The sequence below is a fragment of the Sciurus carolinensis genome, chromosome 14, assembly GCF_902686445.1.
Source record: "Sciurus carolinensis chromosome 14, mSciCar1.2, whole genome shotgun sequence".
Lineage (NCBI taxonomy): Eukaryota > Metazoa > Chordata > Mammalia > Rodentia > Sciuridae > Sciurus > Sciurus carolinensis.
The window spans coordinates 65361946-65389446 of NC_062226.1; the positions used below are offsets into that span (position 1 = coordinate 65361946).

The 27501-nt window shown below is 40.1% G+C and overlaps 1 protein-coding gene across 1 annotated transcript in view; it reads right to left on the reverse strand.

The window, feature by feature from the left end:
- The window catches only part of Slc1a1 (solute carrier family 1 member 1), a 75658-nt gene that overhangs the window by 5778 nt on the left and 42379 nt on the right, over window positions 1–27501 (reverse strand). Inside the window, exons 3-10 of the mRNA XM_047525216.1 lie at window positions 16925–17017; window positions 14898–15012; window positions 13383–13425; window positions 11869–11964; window positions 8836–9020; window positions 7540–7647; window positions 5522–5644; window positions 4945–5139 (exon numbers count right to left, since the gene is read on the reverse strand). Of these exons, the coding sequence (XP_047381172.1) occupies window positions 4945–5139; window positions 5522–5644; window positions 7540–7647; window positions 8836–9020; window positions 11869–11964; window positions 13383–13425; window positions 14898–15012; window positions 16925–17017 (958 nt within the window). The remainder of the gene's footprint in view (window positions 1–4944; window positions 5140–5521; window positions 5645–7539; window positions 7648–8835; window positions 9021–11868; window positions 11965–13382; window positions 13426–14897; window positions 15013–16924; window positions 17018–27501) is intronic.

The following is a 27501-nucleotide window of genomic DNA, read 5'->3' on the forward strand; positions in this document are numbered from 1 at the left end:
TTATTCCTGACCTCTCCTTTTTGCCAATGGATGCACTTTGTGCAAAGAGAAGAGAGATCTGGAATCCAGAAAAGACAGCCAAATGAACTTTATTATCATGTATTTAAAAAGATCTCTCTTGGGGATTTCTCTTCAGAATATGCGGATTTTCATCAGCAACATCTTTCATATTTTAATTGGATCATTCTGGAGGAAATCAAGGCTCACCATGCCCTGAAAAGTCCCTTGGCTTGGATGAGCATGAGAGGACAGCCACAACACTTTCTGGAAACATGGCCTTGCCCTTGAGCCAATGCACTGCTGCCAAGAAGTCACTGGGTGGAAAGATAAAAATATATGAACTGCAATTTAAACCAGAAGAATTCTTAATTCTATCTACAAATCCATATTCTAGTGAGCTCAAAAGTCTCAGTTCTTAGGCAGCTGATTCTACTGCCCATTCATTTGCCTTGTGATGTGTTGTTGGGGTTTGAGGGGTGGTCAAATGCAGGCCAGAGTTTTTTGATGAGTATGTTATCCCTCAGTGGTTATGGTCACCAATTAGAGATTTGTGGGGCTATACCAATTTCTCTAAAAGTTTCAGACTTTGCATAATTCTTTAGATCTGTTCTGACTTCTAAGTGCTCTTTGGAAAACCCAATTTTATTTCAATGCTGGGTGAAGAAAAATTTAAACAATACATCAATGGGTTTTCTTTGGCAGAAGTGATTTGTGCCAAGAGGGGCCTTCGAATCCCTCTTGGAAGCCTCAACATGTTATTATTAACCGTGTCCCTATAGCCTGAGGCTGGGTTAGAAACTCAAAATCCATTGAGCCAAAGAAAACTCTGCCTTTGAGTCTTCATGTTGCTTGCTAAACTTCAGCAGTTTGACTGGCTTTGATCTGAAATTTGCAACTATACATTTTCAGGTAAGCAGGAAAAATATAAAAACCTATTTATGGTATTTGAACATATACTACTTTGGCTAAGAGGGCTTTCATGGTCTAAGGTAAAAAGTTCTTTCTTAGCACTGAGGCCTAGTTTTAGGGTATTTAATTCAGTCCAATATGACTGCAGGCTGGATGTGAACTATAGTGAATGCAGATTTTGGAATCAGACACATCTGGGTTATACTTCCGGCTCTGCCATTTTACTCAGAGTTTTCATAGGCAGGTTACTTCTCTGGATCTAAATTCCTTGACAGTATCATGGGGATAATATGTTTACTCTGCATGTTGCTCTGAAGATTAATCCATGCAAATCATCTGGGATAGCACCTATGTAATAGATTTAAAACATGCAATTGCTGCTGATTCTTCTACCACTGTTGTTGCCACTGCTAGCACTAATAATACTGCCACTACTACAGCAAGAAGTAAAAACACAGGCTGAGCATCCCTAATCTGAAAATGCAACATCCAAATGCTCCAGGATTTGAAATTTTTTTGAGCACTGACATGAGGCCACAAGTAGAAAATTCCACACCCGATCTCATGTGAAGGGTGGCAGTCAAAACACTAAGCCTCAGGCTACATTTATAAGGTGTACATGAAACATCAATGAAGTTTGTGTTTGGACATTGGTTTATTCCTAAGCTATCTCATTATGTATATGCAAATATTCCAAACTCCAAAGTCCAAAACACTTCTGCTCCCAAGGAGTTTTTTTTGTTTTGTTTTGTTTTGGGGGAGAGGGGAGCGGGTGTACCACGGATTGAACTCAGGGACACTTGATCACTGAGCCACATTCCCAGCCTTATTTTGTATTTTATTTAGAGACAGAGTCTCACTAACTGAGTAACTACTTAGCATCTGGCCATTGCTGAGGCTGGCTTTGAACTCACCATCCTCCTGTCTCAGCCTTCCCAGTTGTTGGAATTATAGGCATGTGCCACTACACCTAGCCCAAGCAGTTTTGATAGAGGATATTCAACCTGTGCTATTACAACAACTCAACTATTACTATTGCTACTTTTTTCCTCTGAACCCTTTCTAGGCCCCAATTATTATTATTATTATTTTTAATATTTTATCCTATTCTCAATCAGTTATAGCCTGTGATAAGTGAATATTAGATAAAAAGATATCACAAAAAGATGTTATTTATGTTATTTGATGTCCATCCAATAGAAAGAAATGTAGTGCGTATGGGTCTAAAAAGTTTTTAACCATTAGCCATGTAAGCTATAACCCTAACCTGTAAGTTAAAGCTAACTTTCATTTCCCAGGTAGAGCCAGAGAGGAATTTTCAGTTGATGATTACTTTGGACATCACAGTTGTTACTGGTTCTGAGACACTAGTTATCAGCAAGTCTGACTAAAGAATTTGCCAGAATAGGGAGGGAGGTTTTAATGTGAATTTCCTAGTTAACCTCTAGGCCTACAGTTGATTCCTCTAACAGTCACGTTAAAAAAAAAAGTTAGAAAGACCTAGAAAATGTATGACTAAGGAAGAGGGAGGGAATTCATTAAAAAGTGGCCAGTACTCTTGAGAACCACCACCTCATACAACCACTCCTTGGAGTGGTTTAGTGCAAATGACTTGATTCCCCAGGCCAGGCTGAGGGAGATGGGAAAAAACACATGGAAATGTAAAAGCAGCAACTGCTGAAGCCCAGGGGGCACGTGCAGAGCAGGAACTTTCTCAGGCATGACTAAAGGTCTTAATTTAACACACTCTCTGCTGTTATAAGTATAGGACTTTACTGAAGCTCTTTTGGTACAGGCTTCTTTAGCCACTCATGCTTTATAAATTATGCATCATCTGTATACCACCTCCTGCCCCTCCCAGCTGATATATATGATATATTTTGCATTTGTTTTCAGTGAATTTCAGGCAAATAGCAAGTTTATAGGGTTGAGGAGGGAGGTTTTCTTAAGTGTACTATATTAGAACATTGTCAGTTAATGACCTCCTTATGCCTGGAATTTATGTCTGTGCTGTGGACACAACAGTTATTTAAACAAAAGGTTGAGAGTCAAACTTGAGTAGGCCTAGGGACTCAGTTTCATATTAAACTTCCACTCTAAACTGAACTAAAGGGTTAACTCTAATCCTAGCCTGTTGCTCCAACACAGTGCTGTCAACAGAACTTTCTGCAGTAATGGAATTGTTCTACATTTATATTTAATTCATTTATATTTAATTAATCTATATTTAATTCAGTCAGCCATTGACCACCCATGGCCAGTGACGATCATATTGGTTAGTACTACCTAAAGAAAAAGAGAGAAAGAGGCAAGATTTACTGATGACATTTCTACTGCCTCCTTGAGCAGACAGACAATTTTGGTCCTTGTTTGAAGAAAATCCTCTTTAGTATCTGACTCTCTGAATCATTTTCCTTTTTTTTTGGGTGGTGCTCAGGAATTGAACCCTGGGCCTTGTACTTGCAAGGCAAGCACTCTACCAACTGAGCTATATATGCTCTGTGAATATATATATTCAACTGAGCTATATATCCTCTGTGAATCGTTTTCATCCTTGAAAATCTTCTTTGGGTTTTCATGATAACAGAATTCCTGGCTCTCTCCCACCACTCAGTTCCTTCCCACTCTCCTCCTTGGGTTCTCCCCTTTTTGTCTGCCTCTAATGTTAGAATTTTCCAAGGCTCAGCCCTAATCATCTTCTCTGTAAACTCTCCCTATACAATGCCATCCATTCCTAACACTTATGTGCTCACTGTGTAGGCACTAAGTATTTTATATGCATCATCCTACTTCATCATTACTACTTGAATAAATTGTAGGCACTATTATTATCATTTTACAGGTGAGAAAACAGAAAGATTAGAGAAATTAAGTCTTCTGCCTGAGGTCACAACTAATCATAGTGTCGCTGAGATTTGAACAGACAACTGACTTGTGACCTACTTGTTTGATGATCACCATTATGATGATGGCCCTGACCTCCATATCTCAGTCCAGACCTGCATTTCTCACTGTGTATCTCCTGAAAATCTGAAAGGCTTTCTTATTCAATGGGTCAAAAAATAAATTCTTTATTTTCTCCTAATAAGGAGTCCCTGTTATAATAAGCCCCATCCACCAATCCAGAGCCATACACCAAAACTGGGAGTGATCCTAGTCTTTCCCTGTTCCTCCCTCTGAACCCAACTGATAACTCTTCAATTCATTATCTCTTTTCCATCCCCAGTGTCAGTGTCTTCTTGAAGGCCTTTTAAGACCTTACCTAGATCTCTCCTAATGTCCCGTAACTGGTCTTCTAGTTTGGTGTCCCTGTTTCCATCCACTGCATTGCTAGTTACCTGTCTAAAATGCAAATCTGTTCCTAATATTATAAACTAAGATCCTTCTACAAGCATCCCATACAAAGTCTTTCATGATATGACCCCTGCTTCCTCATCCTTTCATGTTTTCCACATTGTACTCCTTATATCAGCCACACCACAAATAATCTATACTCTGTAAACTAGGTCATGGCTACATCACAGTCCCTGAGTAAGTTATTCTTGCTACCCAAAGTTCTTAAGCTTCTTTCTTCACTTAAATTCTTACTCCTCGTTTAAAGTTCAGCAACATTTCCCCCTCCTCCAGGAAGCCTCCCTCACCTTCCCAGGTAGAGTTGATCCTTCTTTCCTTGGGATCCTCTGTGACCACCAGAGAATAGCCCCTATCGCAAACATCAGCATTCACTTGGATATCGATTCCACATCCACTAAGGGTCCTTTGAAGGCAGGGACTAACCTTTATTCTACCTTGGTCTTTGGATCTCACTCTGTGCCTACTCTGAACTGAGCACAGAGTAGTTCTCTGGCTAGCCAGATCCTGAAGCAGAAATCTTGTGTACCCCAAGTCCACTACTGCCACTTCATCTTGGGAAGGGACTTGATAGGTCAAGAAAAAACAATCCATCATTGGGCCATTCTTGGTCTCCCTTCACAGACCATTTTACTTGAGGCAATTCCTGTAACAGTGATGCAAAAGAGTGACACCAAGCCCCACCTGATAGTGATGATCTGCCCAATGCCTAAGTCTAAGTCATTCAACTGTGCAATAAACACAGCTGCCACTGCTTCATAGAGTGCAGTCCCATCCATGTTGATTGTGGCACCAACGGGCAACACAAATCTAGTGATCCTCTTGTCCACCTGGTTCTTTTCTTCAGCACAGCGGAAGGTGACAGGCAGTGTTGCTGAACTGTGTGATACGGAGAGAAAAGAACTTATGGTCTAAGGATGCAGGTGCTCAATCCCCACTTACAAAGACACATCTCTTCCAGAAAAGTAAACAAAGGGCCCAAAACAGGTTGACACTTGTGGCCAATCCAGAGATCAGCAGGTGCTGGGCCCACCACTCTCCCCAGTGGTTCTAGAACCCCTCCCTGGCTGCAGCCATGCTGAGGGCAGGAAATATTCAATTGTGTGAAGAAATATGATGAGGATGGAAGGAGCAGAGAATATGGAAGTCAACTTCTAAAGGCAGCTATGAAAAACACAGGCTGGAGTCTGCTCCATCAAGTGAGGGGTGAGCTGATAAAGTGTGGCCTGAGGCTTCTTCCAGAAACCTCTCTTATAGTTACCTGGAAGAGATCATGAGAGCTGTCAGGAGAGCCTGGGCCATGCCCATGGCAAATCGGAAAGGGTTCTTCCGGACGACTATGAAATATATCAGTGGGAGAATTACAATGGAGTGGATGGCAAGCCTGTAAACAAGAGGGGAAAGTTTCAAAGATAATATTCTCATACCTCATCCTTTTTTTCAAACAATTTTTAAAAATTATTATGATGTTCAGCTATCCTAAAGACCCAATGAGAAAATGGGACGTTGCCCAGAAATAAATGTCTGCATGCTGCAGATGAGGATGTAGGGGCTCAATAAATGAAGCATCTGGTCAAAGTTAATGGCAAATTCCATAGCTGAATCCAAATTTCAGAGCTCACAGAACAGGGTTACATCATGCTGTCATGTTCCTGTCCTTGCTATTCCTGGTTTGGAATTCTGACTTCTCTGAGACTTGGCTAAATGTCCCCCTCCTCCAGGAAATGTTCAGTTACTTTCCCAGGAAGAGCTGATCCTTATTTGGCACCCTCTTTGTCCCCTACCATGACACCTCATTACAGTTCTTGTCACAGTCTTCACCTTCTTTGTCCCCTGGGTCATGCTGATATTTTGCTGAATGGTACCCACTGTGTAAGACGGTATTCACAGTGGCTGTAAGGAAAAAGTCCCTGTTCTTCCACAGTTGTACTTTAGGACTGGACTTCTTTATATCCCTGTCTTCTCAAATTGTACCTTATTTTACATGGAAATATACAACTTACCCAAAATAGGGGACTTAAGAAATGAGACCCATTTGACGGATGGCATGCATATGTAAGTGGCAACCTAAGAGTTTATAGACCAGTTATGCAAGGTTGAAATAATCAGAAATGGGCACTGCAAATACAAATCCTGGGGGTTTAGAAAGAGGGTCTTCTCAGTACAGAGTTTGTACCTAAGAACTGTGATTCTTGGCTATGACTTTTAATTTTCTGTCTGAAGCCTACAGAAGGCAAGAGAAAAGAAACCAGCAGAACTCCATTAGGCAATGGCTTAGTATCACAAGCCTCATCCACATCATTGCCATGACTCAGCTCCTGGTCCTGCATATTTCAGCATCACAGAGCAGGGCTAACCTCTGGTGAGGTCAAGGCCCTGCCTCCCTGACCTCTGTGGCCTGGGGATTTGACTCGAGTCCTCACACTGTAGGAACCCAGGCTGTTTCTGTGTTGGCTGACAGGGCTGTGCTTTTGGCAAACATAGATCATGAACCAAAAGCTGTGTAATGGAAACCCTGATGCAACTGAGTTCCAATAGGTGAACTGATTGCTCAAGTTAGGTCTTTGACCTGCAGGAGTCAAAGCAATGACATTTCCTCATTCTCTTGCTCCATGTATTTTAGCATATAGGAGGTATCCTGCCCTTGGCTGGGTGTGTGTGGGCACCCTCTTGTAATATATCCCACTGCATTTCTTCTCAAAGAACCTAAAAAATATTCCCACTGCCTTCCTGTTTTGTGGCTTCTAAGAAGCCCCACACAATTCCAACTAGTCCAATGATTTCCCCAGCACCCTCCCTGACACACCGATGACACAGGGCAGGGGAGTAGCTATCAGCCTCAGTAACAGCATTTGAACCAACCCATCCTCCTGCTCCTACTTGCTCTGGTCTAATTTCATTTAGGCCCTTCTTAATTTCTTTCCACTTCAGGGTATGTGGAAGGCTACTCTTGAGGAAGTAAAGGGCAGGAGTCAGTCAAAAGAGACTTCAAGTGGGTTTCTCTCTTGTTTTAAAAAATGATTTAAACACAACCAATAAAGGCAGTGGCAAAGCCTGGTCCAGGCTGTTCTGCCAAAAGCTGGCAATTAGCACAGTGTGATCCACCTACAGTACAGCTGTTAAAGGGCAGACCTGCTCCCCTTGCTCTCTTATCTCTGAACCCTATCTTTTACTGCACTTGGAAGAGAAGCCGACTTTAACCAACCAAACCCCAGTCTCTCTGCAACAATTCTATTGAATCTAGTGAAGGTTCTGTTTGTTCTCTTGAGTTGGACATACCCACTCAGGACGGTGGCCATGTAAAGGCCCAGCTTGCGGAATATTTCCCAGTCTTCAACTTCTATGATCTTCCCCGCAATCAGGAACAAAATACCAAGTGGCATGTAGCTAGAAAGTAAGCACAACAAAGACCCAATTCCATCACTGGGGTTTGCTCAGGCTGGGATTGTTGGGGGAGGAAACCAGCCAGTACCTGCAACCCAGCTTGCAACTGGGAGGAGTATAGGAAACGTGGTGACATGACAAGCACTCAGTTTCGCATTCTGGGTGGATTAATGGCTCTAGTTTTTAGTACCTGCAAGCCAGCACCTTGCATTCTACCCAACCAAACTACTGCAAGGGTCGTTTGCCAATGTGGCAAGAATATGCACTGAGACTGGTGCATACCCCATGCCATACACACCAATACATCCTACTACTTATCACATCTGCTTAGCTCACTTGGGCGTGGCCCCTCCCTACGAAATACGGATGCTAAGCTCTTTCTAGCCATGGCACCTCATTTCTCAGGTGCCAGCAATTGAGGCAACAGTAGTGACAGTGGAAGTGGTCACCATATCTCTATTTGTGAAGCTCTCATTAGATCTTGTGTTGGCGAAAGTATTTTACACGCATCATTTCACTTAATGTTCTTCTAACCCTGAGGTTAGGTTTTATTACCTTTTTTTTTTTTAAACAGATAATGAAGCTGAGGGTTTTATAGGATTTAAGTGGCTTGCCTGGATGTTATTATTGAACCTTTTATTACACTGTTAATGTCCTTTTGGATTAAATAATGTTGAACAAATTCCAGGTGAGATAAGTGAGGCAGAAGTCTCCCAGAAAAGGTGGACTTTCTGGCATCTTAGTGACAGGGCAGATAGATACTCGGGTGGTGTCTCTGGGATGCTCAGATGGCAGTTTTCCTTTGGGTGAGCTAGTGGCCCTGCTGTAGCCTTTGTAGATGTTTCAAACCTCACTTCTGTATGGGGCCTGAGAAGAAAAGCACTCCCTGTTCTGATGTGCAAGGAGTTCTTCCAGATCATTCCTTTAGGTGCCATTCTGACAGGAGAGTTGGCTGGGTGCAAGAAGACCTCCCAGGGCTTTGAGGGAAAAGATAGTGGCTGATAGCCAGACATTTATTAATGAACTACTTCCTGAGAAGTACACGGAGCGATTTAATAATCCAGTGTCTTGATTTCAAATGTCTCCATCTCTAGGAGGAGGCCAGTTGAGGAATATAAGCCCCTTATTTCTAAATTTTGAATATAAAAAGTTGCCAGGGAAAGCAAAATGGCCTGAAAAGCATCTGCTCACCACATAATGATGTGAACGATTTTCATGGTTGCGTCACTCAAGGCGTTGAAGAAATCCACCAGAATCTGTCCCTTTTCTCCCATTTTTCCAATGACAAGTCCAAAGACGAGGCAAAAGATAATCAAGCCTAGGACATTTATGCCATCTGAGTACATGCCCACGATTCTGTATTCCTTTGTTTTGTTCTGTGTATCAAAACCCAGGAAAAATATTGATATATGATTATAATCATAGTGATCTACTGGAGTCAATAATACTTCAGGAAATATAATAATTATTAAAAATCCTGCACAAGTAACAATTCCCCTCCCCCATTGAAATTTAAAGTCCTCCTTTCTCTTAACAAGTTCATATTTGAATATTTCTTTTGGAGATTTCTAATTCTGAGAAATTTTGAGGGGTGGGGGGGAAGGGAAAAAATAATGAATCAAACATCATTGCCCTATGTAAACATATGATTACACAAATGATATGCCTTGACTCCATGTACAAATAGAGAAACAACATGTATCCCATTTGTATACAATAATAATAATAAAAAAAGAAATTTTAGAATCAGGGCACTTTTCATTCAGAGTTATTTAAACTACTAGCTACATGTGGAGTCTGCTTTAAAAAAAAAGATTGGAATTAATAACATAGGAAGCACAAACCACCATCTGTTTTATACTGATAATGAAGCAGAGGAACATTTTTCACTGCCTCTGCTCTTGTATGACCAACAGGATTTTAGAGATAAAAAAATTAGCCAGATACCTATTACAATGAACCATTTCTTCAGTTTATCCTGAATAAAAATAGCATGAGATTCACTGAGAGAAAACATAACCTGAGTGGTACAAACCAGGGTGATAAAGAATTAGGTTGACAAGCCACTGCGGTATCAGTCATTTCTTATTTATGATGAAACAAATATTTATGGAACGGCTAGAATGTTCTAGCTGCATTGGCTACAGCACAAGGTCTTACAATTCAGCTGGAGAAATGAGACCAGCTGGGAGAAACATGAGCTGATAGCAAGATGGTATGTAATTAATGACAGTCAAGCTATGAGTTACAAGCATCCCATAGAGACTAGGAGGTGAATGAAGACTTCGAGGTTAGGGAAGGCTAAGTTTGAGAAGTAGGCAGCCAGGAGACAAGGTATGTTCCAGAAAAATGGTAAGCAAAGCCAAAAATTGTGGCACACTGGTCTTTATAACTTGCTAACAATGGATACTTGATAATAATTCTTACATATCTATTCATTATGCCCTCCATGTTAACTTAAACTTCCCTGTTGGATGCCCCCAAAGGACCCAGTTCTTCTCCATTGTAATACCCATCACTCTTCACATGAGGACAGATGTAGTATTTGTCTTTTTACTATTATAATCCCAAGGCCCAGCAGGGCCTGGCATATGGTGGGTGCTCAGAAAAACACTTTGGAAGCACACCAAATAGCAGGAATAAGGGGTAAGTGAAGAGGCAGAACTGGATCAAAGAGAGGGGGCCGTTGGGAAGAAAACTGGGAAAACTCAAGAGACATCAGGTCATGAAGGCCTGCTACCCAAAGCCCAAGAAGCTAAAGCTTTCTGCAGTAGGAAGCAAGGAGCCAACTGTGGTCTATTTAATTTGAATTCTTAAATCTATGGAATATTTCTCTTTTCCTTAAATCTTTCCTTTTTGTGTGAAGGCAGAGAACATTCGGGAGATGTCTACTACAGGCCTGCAAAGGTACCACTTCAGGCCCACACATTCAAGTTCTGAAATCCCCGAAGATCTTAAAGGTCATTGATCTTCTTAGTAAGTTTATGGAAAAAAAATCTTTGGTTAACAAAACCTATCCTGATGAGGCTACTGATAATTTGTTTCTCTCTCTTGGCAGAGAATCCATGTGTTTGTTACAGACATATTGATGATGTTTGATTCTTGAATGTTGTTGCAATTCCACTTACAGATATTATATACCGTACAGTACATATACCATATGACCCTTCTAAAGCCTCAAGACCTCTGGACTCAGAATCACATCTGGGTAGAAAGATTTGGACATGGACCTGTGGGCCTGTATTCTGTGTCTATATAGCTTTGCAAAACTAAGTCAGTTCCCCAGTGTGCCCAACTGTAAAAAGTGGCAGAGATTCAGTGACAACAAAATTCATTATTTGTGTACAGTTGACTTCTTTTTATTCTTGATAGTTTCTATGTGCTATAAGCCCCTTCTCCTCATACTGAGTTAGCAAATACTGAACCATGGCTCCTCAGCAAAATACAGGGTTAGGTTCCTGGGAACCCTGGTCACATCATTAACATCAAACAACAAATATGTGACATTTTTTTATGCATGTTTCTGCTTCAAAACATCTGATTTAATATACATTGCTGGTTCACTGACATTGAACTCACGACCAACAGCACTATCACTCCTGCCTAAATGAAGCTTCTTTTTTAAAAAATATTTTTAGTGCAGATGGACAAAATATTTTTATTTTATTCATTTATTTTTATGTGGTACTGAGGATTGAACCCAGTGTCTCACACATACTAGGCAAGTGCTCTACCACTGAGTCACAACCCCAGCCCCCAAGAAGCTTCGTTAGTACATATATTTTCTCTGTAAAGCACATCACAACCTTCTTGTGCTTAGGAACACTTAGCACTTTATTACTATGCTTCACTTCACAATAAATAGTTAAATTGTCAAGAAAAAGCACAAAAAAATGGGAAAAAAAAAAAAAAAAAAAACAATGGCACTCACTGCACCACCAGATGGACGTCTGCTTACAGTGTGAGAGCCAAAAGAAGGCAGGTTGTCACTTTGTCCAGCCTCACTTGGGAACATGCACAGCGGTGACTCAAATTTTGGGCTGCTCTTTGCCAGTGACCCTGAACGCACCATGAAGAGTGCTTTGGGGGTTGCAAGTAAGTTAGCAAGTTGGTGAGTTTGCAAATGTGGACTCTGAATAACAAAGACTGACTATCTCTCCATCTTTGGCTCACTATGACTGGTACCTGCCTAATGGGGGAAAGGAGTGGATGACTGAATGGTACCTCAGAAACTGTGGACATGATGGCAGTGATGGCCTCTTCTGTCATGTTCCTCCCGGGATCACTGGGGGACTTCACTTCTTCACGCTTGGTTTTGTACTGCATATTGGAGAAAAACAAAGACAAGCAAACAAAGTTTTTTTAAACTTATGATGCTACACCACAGGAATAAGTTATTTTTGCCAAACAAGTGCCTCCAAAGAGTTCTACCTCCAGTGTGTCGACTGCTTCTAGTTTTTGTTAATACCTCCCATGAGGTTTTGGAACTAAAAATGGATTGAGAAATCGAAATCCCTGACTCCCACAACCACCATTCAATAATGTCAGAATGTTCTTTTATTTTCATAATAAGGACAAAATTAATGGAGAAATGACGTGGAAGAAAAGATATTTTCTCTGTAGGTGCTTTCACAGACAGACCCTATGGGGATTCCTATCACTTTTGTTGTTATTAATTAATTTTTTAATTGGGAAAAATACCTCATCAATTTGGTAAGTCATTCCCAGGACTTTAATAAATATTCAGAAAGGTTTAACAAGATGGTTGTACCCAAATCAACGGTCCCTTTAGGGTTATTCAGTGAGATTTCTGCTTCCTTCAGCTCGTTTGGTTCTGCGGAGCTTCAACATAGAGGTTTAAGAAAGAGCTAGTATATTATTACACCAAGCATAAATGTCCCTCCTACAGGGCTCTGCCAACACTGAGAACCTTATAAATGACCACTGTGGCTGATCTGCAAAGGCACCCCTGAAATAGAGGTGGTTCTGTGCCTCATGGAGATTGGCAGGGAGCAATATAATTGCCATTTTTGTTGGTATACACAGAGGTTTCTGTTCATGTAATTTATGTAAATGAATACGGCAGTTTGTGATAGACTCAGCTGCCTTAAAGTACATAGACAAATACAAGAAAAAGACTTGTCTATGGAGCGAAGAGATGTCAAACTTTCCTAAAGGAGAAAACAAAACAAAACAAAAAACCCTATGGCTTTGTTACATAGGGTCTGCAGAGTATCAGCAATGGGCACATAATGGTTAAAGAAAAGAACTAATCTCTGGAATGCTATCCACGTCGTGTGGGTTAGATATAGATTGCCAACATGAAAGGGGCAAGATAGAGGATGCAGAGGGTTCTTTTTCTCCCCATTGCATTGCATCAACAGACAGTCCAAGTTCCTTACAAATGTAACATGGTTCTCCCAAATAGGTACTGAGGACCACATTTTAAGTCACTCATTGTTTTGACAGATTCCTAATTTGCTCCATTTGGGCCCTTATGAGGGAAAGTACATATAAGAAAAAGGGAGTGGTGTAAATTATGATGTGCATTTCACATCACATTTGAAAAAGCAGGGATACAAAACAGAGAAGCCACTGAAACTCCCCAGACATAGGTGCACTGCCCAGTGCCATGTTTGATGGGATTACTTCCATTTCTTAGATCACAGAAGAAAAAAAAATCTTAACTGGTAATGAAAAGAGGAGAGAAACTCAAGGGCAAAAGTCATTAATATTACCTGCTGAAAACAGGCTTGGACAAGGTTCTCGGGGAACATATTCCTGTTGGAGACATGAAAAGCAATATTATGGTATGGCAACAAGTGTTTTTTTTTTGTGTGTGTGTGTGTGTGTTTATCATACTCAAATACATTGATGAAAAATGAGTGTAACATAGAATGAGTGCTCTGATTTCTCATCTGGTCTCTCTTTCGAATAATACTTCCTTGTAATAAGCTTGCTTTCTTGTTTGCTGAGCCTTAACTGAGTATAGAATGTTCTCCTAATCAAACATCACTTAACCAATTCACTGAATGACACAGTTGCTGTCCCCAGTGAAAAGCTGTACTGGCAAGTAGACACTTAGAGTTGAGAGACAATTCTTTAATTTTCTGCATGTTGCAATTTTTATACACAAGACAATATTCTTACTAATAATCTGTTCTCAAATTCTTTATGCCAATTTCAAATATCATTGTGATTATTGAATTAAATATTAAAGAATTGAAATAAGATTGTGCAAAGGATGGTATGGTTTATATTAAAAACCAAGTTGGATGCCTGGAAACTCAATATAGGCAAATGACAACAATTTTTGCTATTAAATCTGTTGAGGGGAGACAACCGAAATAAAAATAAAAACTGGAAGGATTTGGCACTCCACTTTCTTTGAAATTTTGAAGGGCTTGGGTTACTCCACTACACAGAAACTCAATCTGGAAATTGTAGATGATGCATTTATAAGGGCAGCATATGTAACAGAAATGACATGAAAATATAATGAAGTGTTACGCTCAAACAAAGACTATGGCCCTACATCTAAAAAATTCATGAAAAAATGTTTTTAAATTTTAGGTAGAAACAAAATATGTAATACAGAGTCAATAACCTTTTTTTTTTTTAATGTGTGGGGTGCTGGGGATTGAACCCATGGCCTTGTGCATGCTAGACAAGTACTCTATCACTGTGTCACATACCAGCTCTCCTATAACATTTTTGTGAATCTCTGCTTTAATTGCTACTTTTAATTGACAAACCTATTTCTGGCTCTTTTTTAGATAAGAGGATTTTTCCCTGTACACTTAAAAAATGTATTTTTCTGGGGCTGGGGATATAGCTCAGTTGGTAGAATGTTTGCCTTACAAGCACAAGACCCTGGGTTCAATTCCCAGCACTGCAAAAAAAAAAAAAAAAAAGTATTTTTCTAAGCATGAGGGTTTCTCCCTACAATTAAAACAATGTGTACCTCCAAGTATGCTATAGATTGACCATCCAACATCTTTAGTCAATAAGGATACTTTCTGTATCTCTGTTCATCCTGAATTCTTACAGAGGATGCTTTTGCTTCCAATCCTCTTGGAACCATGACTAGTAAGCAGTAATTACTTGTCATGTAATTTGTGGGGTCCAAGGTAAAATGAAGATGCATAATAATTCAAAAATTAGTAAAAATATCAAGACAGAAGAGCATTAAAGCAAGCACATGGCCTCCTGTAACTACAAAGCTGGCACAACCATGAAGCTAAGACTCTCACCTGATCAGGTCTAACATGGCGTCCACTGTGCTGACTTCGGGGGTGCTTCCTGTCCTGTCAATTTCAGTCACCTTCTGGGTGACACCAGGCTTGATGCTCACCACCAGCACAATACCTATTGTCAAGGACAGTATCCACAGAGTGTTAAAAACCTTCCAGGGCCATGCACAGTGGCACATGCCTATAATTTCTGTGACTCGGGAAGCAGAGGCAGGAGGATCACAAGTTCAAAGCCAGCCTCAGCAACTTAGGGAGGCCCTAAGCAACTTAGCAAGACCCTGTCACAAAATAAAAAGAGCTGGGGATGTAGCTCAGTGGTTAAGCGCCCCTGGGTTCAATCCCTGGTACCAAAACTGTAAAAATACAAAATGAAGAACCTTCCAGAGCATTTGGCATTCTGGTGTATCCTTCTTACAGTCAGTAGGCGGGGTGGTACCAGGTAATACTGTGATGGGGAAGACCTGAGATCTAGCCAAATGCTGAATCCCAGCTGGGACTCCAGTGGCTGCCTTAATTATTCCCCAGTGAAATTAATAAGCAGAAGAAATTCCTCCCTTCTTCTTAAATGAAGGGGTTGCATCCAAGAATTGCTTCTGGAAATACTTATTGATGAGAATTTTATTTTTCCTTTTCTTCAACTTATGAAATCAACCCAGGTAGGTGTGGGGGTGAAGGTACTTCATTTCCTGACCCAGGGAACCTATTGATATCTTTTGTAACTTTTGCCTACAGATGCTGGTCATTCTGCAGTTCATACAGAACAAGCTTTGTCTTATCTACCTTCTGTTCCACAGACCTTGGGATAGATAGAAAGTTATATTATGGGCAAGTGTCATTCAGGGTTGGAATGGAGGATAGACAGGCAGGAATTTCAGGGAGGGAAGCTTCTCCATACTGTAAGGAAGACCTGGCTGTATGCTAGATCATCTGAAAGCACCATTGTGGTCTCTGGAAATAATGGGTTTCTGTCTCTTAAAGTGTCCAGCAGCAGTGGGAGGCTGTAGAAGAGACCAAGGCATTGAGTGGTGTTAGACTGGAAAAGAGTGAGAAAGAAAAGACATCCCCATGTCCTTTCTTGCTCCTTCCCCAAGAGGAAGAAATACTAAGGGAACTTTGGCGTGTAGAATGGGTCATTTTTGCTAGTAGGAGCAGTCATTGGGCAGAAAGAGGACTGTGAATCTTTTCTTTATGGTTTACTTTTCCCTGTCAGAGCTGCAGAAGAAATAAACACCCAGATAATAATAAAGCAGTATCTTGCTTTTTCTCTGCTATTTTTTCTTGGTGTTGAATTCCCTCAGGAACCTCTTGAGGAGATGCAACTTTGGTTTAGGGCAGGGCTCAGGCCCTCCTAAGCCCCTCTGCCTAATACCACTAAAACTTCACCAAATCCCAACACTTACTCATTCACTGAATCAGGGCTGCAAGCATCAAGCTGACTGCAACATCTGAGCACATTTCTCTCCTTTCCTCCCACTCTGGGCACCCTTCCTAAAATGTCATGCTAGGTCACAGAGGATGGACCAAGTTTTCCTCACAAAGCATGATTGAAGCTACAAGAACAGCTCTTCCTTTAAGAAAACTTTCTTCCTCTCACAAGTGGGATTTATACTTAGCAAGACTGTTAGGCATTAGCACTTGGTAAAGTGTGAAATACACTGAAATCCTACCTTTCCAGAAATATGTTGTCATACTCAGTGCCACTATTATAAACTAATTACCCAGTTTAAGATTATATAAGCTCTTGGCTTCACTTTGTTCTACCAACGATTCAGATAAGGCATGGAACTGTCACCCACTTCCTGTTTCTTACTAGAGACTCTACTAAACAGTACCATGTCTAAAATTATGTCAGCATTGTATTTTCTTCACATAACAGGTGCAATGTAGACTTCAAGGCAAAAAGTTCCTGGATAGTTTGACAATATTACTTTCTGATTAAATAATGTTCGTTTTTAACAGCCCAACTACTTTTTGGATGAAAAAAGTCACAATTGTATTAAGGAATAAGGGTTAGAAATAAATATTACCTAGAATTACAGCAATGATGGTGGTACAGAAATAATACACGACAGCACGCAGTCCAATTTTTCCAGATACATTGGAGTCCAGTGCAGCAACACCTAGAAGGAGAGGAGGAAGAAGTCAACTTACGTTCTTTTTTTTTTTTTTTGCGGTGCTGAGGATTGAACCCAGGGCCTTGTGCTTGCAAGGCAAGCACTCTACCGACTGAGCTATATCCCCAGCCCACTACATTCATTTTTAAAACATAGAATTCCAGGACTGGTGATTCAGTTCTTAAGGTGTGAAATGAAGAGCTGAGAGCTGTCTTCTATATCTCCAAGGCCCATCTTACACAGTTAATTTGGATAAGACACAATGGGCAAAAGCACTTAAAAATTCCAAGCTCAGAATTAAGAAATGGAGTCCCCGGGCAGACTAACAGCTGTGGTCTCTTTTCTTGGGGGCAGTCATGAAGCAGTCACAAGGAGTATCCCTTCTGCAAGTGCTCTAAGAACCTTACCAGGATTTGCATATTATGTCACTCAATATCCTTTATGATAAACTGATAAACCTTTCTTGGAATTCCATACTAAGGTAACATTTATCTTGAAGAACTGAGACAGTTCTCTTGTCACATAATAGGAATCATGCAAGTCATGAATGTTTTTCCCTCTGTCTTATCTGTCAGGAAGCTCAGAGTCAAGTGAAAAAGTAACGATTATGTCTGATTATAAAAGGAATGCATATTCATTAGAATTAACTAGAACAAAAATAAAGATGAAAATAAAAGACTTTATCTAACCAACTATGTTTAACAAGCTGGTGAATTTTTCTCCAATATTTTTTCTCAATATTTCAGTAAACATAGCTGAGATAATCTTTTTGTAGCTGTTTTTAACCCGCTCTCTTCTTAATTCTGTATTATAAGCATTCCCCCTCATTGTTACAAACTTACCCTGAGGATAATTTTAACAAACTTACCCTGAGGATAATTTTAGTGGCTACATAATCTTAATGTACTGTAATGTACTAAATCATCCACTTACTGTTAGATCTTTAGACTGTCTTAGGATCTGATTTAATAATAATTCACAGTAATTTCATTATCTATCCTAACATATTTCCTTCCTCTTTTCATAATTTTCAAATTGCTTCTACTTGAACAACTTATTTTATTGTTAGATGCCTTAAATTTTCTGTTTGATAGAGGAAGGATATAAATAAAAATTCCAAGGGCATAAGTGATTTAAGAGACTTTATGTCTCCATCATTAGATCTAGTTTCAAATAGTCCTGGGATACCAATAAGATTGTTGCCTACATTTAAGGGGGGTTTCTGGAATGCCAAGGACAGCTAAAGTAGAGGTGGCAGGCATACATCTTTGTTTACTAGAAACCCTTGCCCTCCATCAAAAATGCCTGTATAAATGAAGTCAAATGATGTTCTCTAATTGGACTCCTATGATGGGGATGGGAAAAATTGAGAAACAACCAAAGCATCTTTCAGCAAGCTGTCATTTAAGATTTAAGACCTGAACCTACATGAGTTCTAAAATGAAGATCATGTTTTGAGTCAAATGATCACCAGAGAAAATTATTTTGCATTTTCAACATTTCTGAGTTGTCTTATGACTGCAAAGCCCAAAGTACGTAACAGGAAAAAAGAAGTGGCTGTCACAAGGCAACCCCAAGGGAAAGGTAGTAAACCTGTAGGGCTATCAGGCTGCATAGGCAGCTTTTATGGTTTCCCCTCACACTATAAAAGGCTTACCCACTTTTTTTTTTTTTAAAGTGACTGGGGGATTATGCTCCTCACATGTAATGGTACATATATGACGTGTAGGAAAAATCTGCAAGGACACTATCATTATTATGATGACAGAGCAGATCATTTCTCACTTTACAAACACTATTCCTTGGACTTGATTACTCTTCTGGAAGGTAATATTTTGAGAGAGGGAACCCTGGCCTCTTTAGCAGCTACCCAGGAAGTTGTTAAGGGGCCATTCACCAAGGTTGTGCAATCACAAATGATGGGCATATTGCAACAGTCACATCCTAGAATAACCTTGATGATAGAGTCTATTCTCCTTCTTTAGGAAAAATGAAATTTCATGCGCTGAGGGGACCTTCTTTTCCTGACAGTAAGGCATTGAAAAATAACAATTATGCAAAGAACAACAATAAGAAGAAAAAAATCCAAGCTGAAGGCCACAATTCACAAACGAACAACCTCATTTTTAGTTTAGGTCTTTCTAATAAATAGCAGACAATAACATAAATATATGTTTGCTAAGTACATTGTATGATTATAAAATGTGCCTATTTCATTTTAGAGCTCAGTCCATTATTTTGATAATTATCGTAATTATTTACAAAAAGAAGGGTAGGTTAAAAAGAAACAAGAAACTCACCACTTTAATACAATCCCGTGTAACCTACACAAACTCCTGTAATTCTGACCTCATGGAGGATGTATTTTCAGATATATTGTCTTCTTTGGTAGATGTCCAACTCAAGCAGCTTCCAAGCCCTAAAGGGCTAAGATGTGACAGATTCACAGGGTAGTTATGGAACTATTCTCCGGGATGTGTTTGGTGCCCTCTCAGGACTTTCTTCCAGCAGTGAAACAAATTAAATCTATGTGGGTAATTGTTTCCAGCATATGTTAATATGTCTTAATTTGTCTTAATGATTTGGCCATGAGCTGGTGCTTCCGATTGTACTTCAGGACCCAGCTGGCAATAAAAACCTTCATAATAACGAGCTTCTTGGTGGAAATATCTAAGCAAATACCTCCTTGAGCAGTCAACCAGCTCCTCTCAGCAGGAGCACAGCAACTATCTTATAGGTCTGTCAGCAAGGGCTTGACTTCCCATTTCTCTCATCTATCTCATGCCTCCTGTATTCCTAGATACAGCAGAAATTTACTCAAATCAATAACTGTACATCTCTACACTCTTACAGTTAAACCTCTACTTCTCTAGTCATCAATGTTGATTGGGGGCCAGAGCAGCACCCCAAATCCAGGCCCTTGGATGATTTAAAATGCATCGTTGGGGATAAAGGGTGGTGAGCACTGTAGAGGGAAGGGACATATACAAGGAAAACAGCTTAACCTTTGAAACCCTATATAATAGAGCATTACAGAACTTAATAACTATGAATATCTGTCTGGATGGTCTAAACACCCCACCTGCCAATAATGATGATGATGATAATTATAACAAAAATGATGATAATGATGGCACTAGCCACTATACTGACTGCACATTACTCAGTCATCTCCTTTAATTCACATTATAATCCTCAGAGACAGGCATTATTATCTTCTTTACAGAGGAAGAAGTTGTGGCTCAGAAAGGCTAAGTATCACCATGGATATAAAGCTGGGGAGGTCAGTGGTGAAGCTGGGATCCCAATCCTGGTTTGACCCCAAAGACCATATTCTTAACCACTATGCCACAGAGGCTTCATCCATGTGCTGCAAAACTCTAGACTACTGCTGTCCAGTGAAACTTCCCAGGACCTGGAGATGCTCTGTATTTGTGCCATCCATTGAAGTAGCCACATACTACATAAGGGCTAGTGAGCACTTGAAAAGTGGCTACTGTGCCTGAGGAATGGCATTTAAATTTTAATTTAAAATAATTTCAACTTAAATAGCCACTTATGGCTAACACTTGTCACATTGGACAGCACACTCTCTAGACCTTACAGAGTGTTCAGCATTTAGTGGGTGCTCAACAATGTTGAATGAACAGCTCAAGTTTAACTTCATTATGAAATTCAGTGAAGCCTCCTGACCTTGACAGCACAGGGACAGGGAGAAGAAGAGGGTAAGCCACAATCTCCAGGCACATGATGCCATATTGCTCCAAGACCTGAGACTTATTCTTCTTTGAGTTTCTAGAACATTCAATAAAGTACTTAATGAATGTTTTCATGTCAAGCTTCCCACGTGATGGAGAGAGCTATACTTTTTATAGGTTATCCTCCTTTTATCAACTGAATCCATTTCAAAAGTCTATTTGTGTGTCAGAAATGTAGAGCTCAGCAGGTAGACTCCTTAGAAGTCACTTGTACATAGTGGTTCAGCTGGGTTCTCAGGTTAGCCAAGGAAAATACTTGCCAAAGGCCTCTGGGTGAGAACATATTTAGCATCTCTGTGTTTCTCAACTTGTTTTTCTTTATTATGGTTCATCCCCCTCCACAAAACCTTTTAGACATTTTCCCCTTAATTACCACCTCCATGAAATTTTAGTACCAAAAATTATGTGTTTATGTACTAAATGACTACATGCACTTTTTACACAGAGTAAAATTCTTCCCTTCCCTTGCCCCTGCCCCTCACCTCAGATCAGCTTTTGCTGCCATTAGGGTGATACTACCACATTGGAAACTAGTGGTCAAGCTTAGTGAATATTTGCCTTGCACATGGCACCATAATCCAGGCATTAGACCCTGAAGGTGGTGCCTCTCCATCCTTAGTGGGGGTAGGTAGAACAGCATGCCCACATGGGAAAAATGTGACCATGCCTTATCCTGGATTTTACTCTCAACATCCACCTGGGTTTCCTGCTCTCAAGTCTGGTGCCTGGTAAAATCTCTCTTTACAGTTCACTCTAGGAACTCTTTCCTCCTGGGAGCTAATAGCTGTTCCACCGGAAATGACAAATGATAGTGGACTGTGTGTACATTCATCACGAAGCAGGTGCAAGAGGATCCGCACAGACATTAACATCAGTGTTGAAAAGCACTTACAGTAATATCTTTTGGATGGAGTAATAAAACATAAGGGTAGTGTCTTATATGTCTTTTTTGTATTGTTTTTCTGGTAGATTGTTTTTATTATAGTTTATAAAGGTTGCTAATTTGTGAAAGATTAGAAATTTTAAAAACTGGATTTTCTCATGCAGTTTAAGAACTAGACACTTTGTGAAGCCTTGGTGTACCAAACAGTACTGTGGGCTTTCTGAAGAGCTTGAGGTATCACCAGAAGGAGGTGACCAGGAAATACTTGATAGAGCCAGTAGCACCTGAATTAGGCAGAAAAAGATGCACAGGATTCCAGTTATCAATAAGGCTCATCCTTTAGAATCAGGAATAGTTCTGAGTTGGGCTGTGGCCTAGAAACAGGGATAAGATCCATGGTTGTCTTTGGAAGTCAGGGGTACCAGGAAGTGCTTTATTTTAGGAAAAAGCATTTGCTTTCTTTACCTCAGGAGGAGGCTCTGACGAGTTGGGATGTTGGCTCTTGGCCAAAGCAGTAATCATCTGAACTTTTTATAAAAACACTGCAAAGGAAGCAGTGCCTGGGCTAAACAATAGCGGGTTTTAAAAATAAACATCCAAGAGCAAAAGACTTGTCAGAAAACCTTCTGATGAAGCTGCCACCCACAGAAGAACAAAGTTTTCATGACATTCCCTCTCCACCTTGCAGTTAAGGTGTCAAAATTAACTTTGTCCCTGGGAAGTTTTTTCATCTGTCATTTGATGGTGCTTCACGATTCTGAATGGACACAACATTCAAGAAACTCAGAGTTGCATAGGAGTAAGGACCTGCTATGTGGATGACTCCTACCTGTCACCAGCAGAGTCCACTGCATAGAAAGAAACATGCATGGACTTTGGTGGAATGGACTGGACTTAAATCCCAGCCTTCTCCTCTCAGACTCAGTTTCTCCATTGACACAATGGAGGTTTTAAATGCCTAACCTCCTTAAGGATGATGGTGAGGAGCAAAGTGAACAACCTCTGCTTGCACAGCTGTCCTGAGGATTAGAATTAGTGTCTACAGCATGCCTGGGACATTGCCTAAACTAGTGCTAGGTGAGCAGTCTCTGATATTACAGCATGAATGATCAATATGAGCCACGTCACTAAGCGATGGAAGGCATCCAACAAACATGAACTCATCCCTCCCTCACTCATTCTTTCACTATATAGTCATCAAAGAGATCTTCTGAATACATAAATCAAGTTATTTTATACTCTGGTGTAACCCTCCAATGGCGCCGAAGATAAAATAGAAAATTCTCACCCAGCAAATGAAGTACCTACCTGCCTTTCCAGTCCCAACCTGTGCCAACTGCCCACCTCATCGTCTCCCTAGCCCTCTTCTAGAGCAGATCATGCTCCTTCCCACCTCCAGGACTCTGCACAGGCTCTTTCCTCTGCCTCACTCTTTATTTGGCTTTTAAGATCTTTATTCAGAGTACTTCTCTGAGCACAAGGCCCTGATTTTCTTACTTGGAGTCCTGTGCATATCATGTTTCACAATTTTTCATCACTGAGCACATTGTTTAACATCTGTGTTTCTCACTAGATTGAAAACTCCATAGAGGCAGGACACCTAGATATCTCCTTGTCCACCAACATATATCTGGTGCCCAGCACATCAGAGCAGCTCGACAGACATGTTGATTGAATGAATACTGTGGTTTCGTATGTATGGTTGCCTATCTCAGATTAATCTCCCAGGCTTTGGCCCCTGGGCAGCAGAATGTTCCAGTGTGGAATTCATTAGGACCAGGTGTTGCCCTTATGATCTGTGTGATCTTAGAAAAGTGGCTTAATCTCTCTCCAACCTCTTGTTTCCTTATCTCTAAAGACGAAGATAAGACCCCACCTACTCCACTACTTCACAGAGTTGCTATGAGGAGTCAACAAACAAGTTCATGATTTTTGAACTATGAAATTTTTTTTTTTTTTATTCCCTGGGGAAAACAAAGCTGGATATGATCTCTCATTGTTAGTCCAGGGCACAGGGAAATCTCAACAGCCTGGATTAATACCCCTGGGAGGTTAAAAGGCAAGAAAAAAGGCAGAGGGAAGTATGCAAAACAGTTTTGTGCACTCGTCACCTATGACATCTCTACTTCTTAGAGACATTAATATAAAGAACTCCCTTAAAATAGGTGATATCATCACCCTAGACTATTTTGTGAAGTGAACAAAATAAGCCAATCCTCGGGCAGAATCAAGCAAAGGTCACTTTACAGCCACTGTTCACATTTGATGTTCAAAACATGTGTCAAGAAGCAGTGGCTGGTCTCTTGGTTCTTTGGCAGATTGTAGGCTGTTTTAACATTTTTTAATACCATGAAGTATGGTGGTATTTATATTTGGGACCAATTGTTCAGAAGACCCCATGACATTTTTAGGAGGCTTGTTATTCAATAGAAACATTAAACACACCCAGAGGATCCAAGGAATTCAACTATTCTAAAGTTCATGAATGCTTTGACATCAGCAGCTAGCTTAGGGTGAAATGGGAGGTTTCTGCTTTTCTGTCACAATCTAATTAATATTATTATCATCATTATTTGATGTTTTGCTTTTCCTTATCCTATAAAATTGATAGCTAAGGCTTCTAGTTAGAAGCTTCTTGTATGCTGGTGAACTTTACAAGCTGTGAGAAGATCACACATGAAATGAAATGTTTTCATTTCCTGAATCAAGGCATTTGGTGCTCTCACAAGTGTGTAGCTAAATCGTAATATTGTAACTTGTAGCTCCTGGTGCCAACTGAGGGATTTTCTAGAAACTTCTGACAGTGGACAAAACCCCCTTCAACAGATGAATGGATAAAGAAAATGGATATATATATATATATATACATATATATATATGTATATACACATGATGAAATACTACTCAGCTTTAAAGAAGAATGAAATTATGGCATTTGCTGGTAAATGGATGGAGTTAGAGAATATCATGCTAAGTAAAATAAGCCAAACCCCCCAAAACCAAAGGCCAAATATTTTCTCTGATATATGGCTGCTAATTTACCATAAGGGTGGGGGACTAGGGAAGAATAGAGTTACTTTAGATTAGGTAGAGGGGAGTAATGGGAGGGGAAGGGGTATGGAGGAAGGAAGGATAGTATTGTGAAACCAACATTATTACCTCATGTACATGTATGACTGCATGACTGATGTGATCCTACAATATGTACAGTCAGAAAAATGAGAAATTATACTCCATTTATGTATGATCTATCCAAATGCATAAAAGCATTTTACTGTCATGTACAACTAATTAGAATAAAGAAATTTAAAAAATAAATGATGGAATCTACCATTATCAAAAAGATTATATAGTACTCTAGATGCATTAATACACAGTACTAGTATTAGTTGAGCACACATTAAGTAACTCATCCATGGTTTCCAGGCTGGTAAATGGCAGAATCAGGATTCAAACCCAGGCAGTGTGGCTCCTAGATTTGTGCTCTTAACCACAAGACTTTCCTGTCCTTCTATGATGGACACTTCTCCACCTGAAGCTTATTCAGGGTGTCCCTCTGTAGAAAATGGCACAAGAGGCAGTCACTGCTATGACTTACTTCCCTCTGCCTACAGGCTCAAGTCCACACAAAGTCACTGAAGCCACATGCCCACTCTTCCATCCCATTCTTTCTCCCCACGTTTGTAACACTTCAGATAATCTCACTGCATTCCCAAGATGCTAGCCATTCAGCATTTTCTTATGTCTGGAATATTCCTCCATTCTCTTGATTCATATCCTTCCTTCAAAACTCCACCTCTAAGTTCCTTCCACTGCCCTCATTCCCACAAAGCATAGCACTTAACACATGTAGTTTCTCTTTCTTGCAAGAATAGGACTTAACTTGATGTCTTGCACGCCTAGCATAGAGCCTGGATCACTGAAGATGGAATGAGTGAATGAAGTCTCCCAGGTCCATGCATTCAATACACTGGTGAATTATTAAAATTCCTGCAGGGGTTTTCTCTCCTTTTTAAAGAAACACAATTGGGTTATCTTGTGGTCAAAGAGGGCTGCAAACCAATCAAGTAGCAGTTTAGGCATAAGGAAAACTCATTCATGGTCGATTCTTGGGTTTCACAGTCTCAGGGAGAGACTGAAGCAGGGCATGTTTATCTCCTGCCACTTTTCATATTATTACTCTGTAAATAGTACATTCATTAAGGAAACTTTACTTCTTTTACACTTTGTGTTCCTTTTCTCTTTGGGGGGTAAAAGCACTATAGAAACCAAATTAATGTAAGTCCCTTGGATTCAATAGCTGTGTTCTTACTCGATACACATTTCTTGATGATCTTAGGGGAAGGTTTAATTCAAGTGAGAAAAGCTACTTAAGTTACCTTATTTTCCTGGTTCCCAAAAAAGGCTGGGGATAAGGGCAGGGGGAACTTAAAAGGAAGGGAGAAAATGCTGCTTCTAGATGTTGCAGTCTTAGGCCACAACCTTGCCTTCCCCAGAGTGGAGTTTTATAAACCACCTTGAAGTGTCAATTTTCATTAAAACTGAACTGTATAACAAACCATCACAGCTTCAAGAAAGAGTGAGTATTTTCCCCCATAGATGAAGTTGGCATTAAAGCTCCTAGATTCCTATGTTTATGAGCAGTGGCTTATAATTAGCAGCAAGTTATACAGCCAAGTGATATGTGCATCTGCAAGTCTGGTATCTTCTTGTCAACATGGAGATTCCTGTACCTGGCTATCCAAAGACTCTGGTCCATGATCAGATGATTGACAGGCTCTCACCCTCTTATGGGTGGTTTTCTGTTAGTTTTCATGCAGTTGGGATTAATAAATATTTTTCTGAATAAAACTGAACCCTGTCTCAGGGAGGCACATGGCATGGTTCTTTCCACTGGCGGATGTGGGATCATTTCCAGGTACACAGCTGCCTACGAGTAAATGAATACATAGCCTTAACCAATGCCTTTCCCAGCCCAAATGATGCAAGCCTGAATTTCAAAATAAGGGTCTCTGGAATCTCTGACCCACTGCATTTTATTCTTCTCCATTCTCTTTATAACTCCACATCTCTCCAGGGCATTTATACTCATTGTTCAGTGTTGTGGTTTATTTTGCCACATGGATTCAATCTCAATTAGATTGGTTTCTAAGAATCAAGATCCAGTCTTGTCTTTCATCTGCAGCAGGGGCCTCATGTTTTGGCAAATGAATGTTTTACTGGCACACAGTCACTCTACATCATTTACCTACTGTCGGTGGCTGTTTTCTCGTGATAACCAGAGTTAGGTAGCTGGACAGAAACTGACTGGCCCAAAAAGCCTAAAACATTTACTATTTGTCTCCTTATGGAGACACTTTACTGACTTCTGTTTGAAAGGTAACTAACTCACATATGTATTCTATATCTGTTATTGAATAAGCACTCTTTAGGTCTAAGCTTTTATAAAGTTTTCAACATTTTTTTTCTTTGGTTAGAAAGTAGTGGAAAACTTTTGCTCTTATGGTTGAGGTCAAGACTTAAAAACTTTGAGAAACTGATGTTGAATCTGAAGTAACTATCATTTAAAATCCTGGAGCAATTTTTTTTAATCTTCTAGAGGGTTGGGCATTAACTTTATCTTTTTTTTTTTTTTGGTTATAGATGAACACAACACTTTTTTAAAAAATTTATTTATTTTTATGTGGTGCTGAGGATCACCTCATATGTGTGAGGTGAGCACTCTACCACTGAGCTACAACCCTAGCCCTTAACTTTATCTTTGGAGAAGTTCCCCACAAATGTAAATTCAATCACCCAAGTAACGTCCTTTTAGGAACTGTAAAGTCCTTGATACGTGGAGGGTAAAT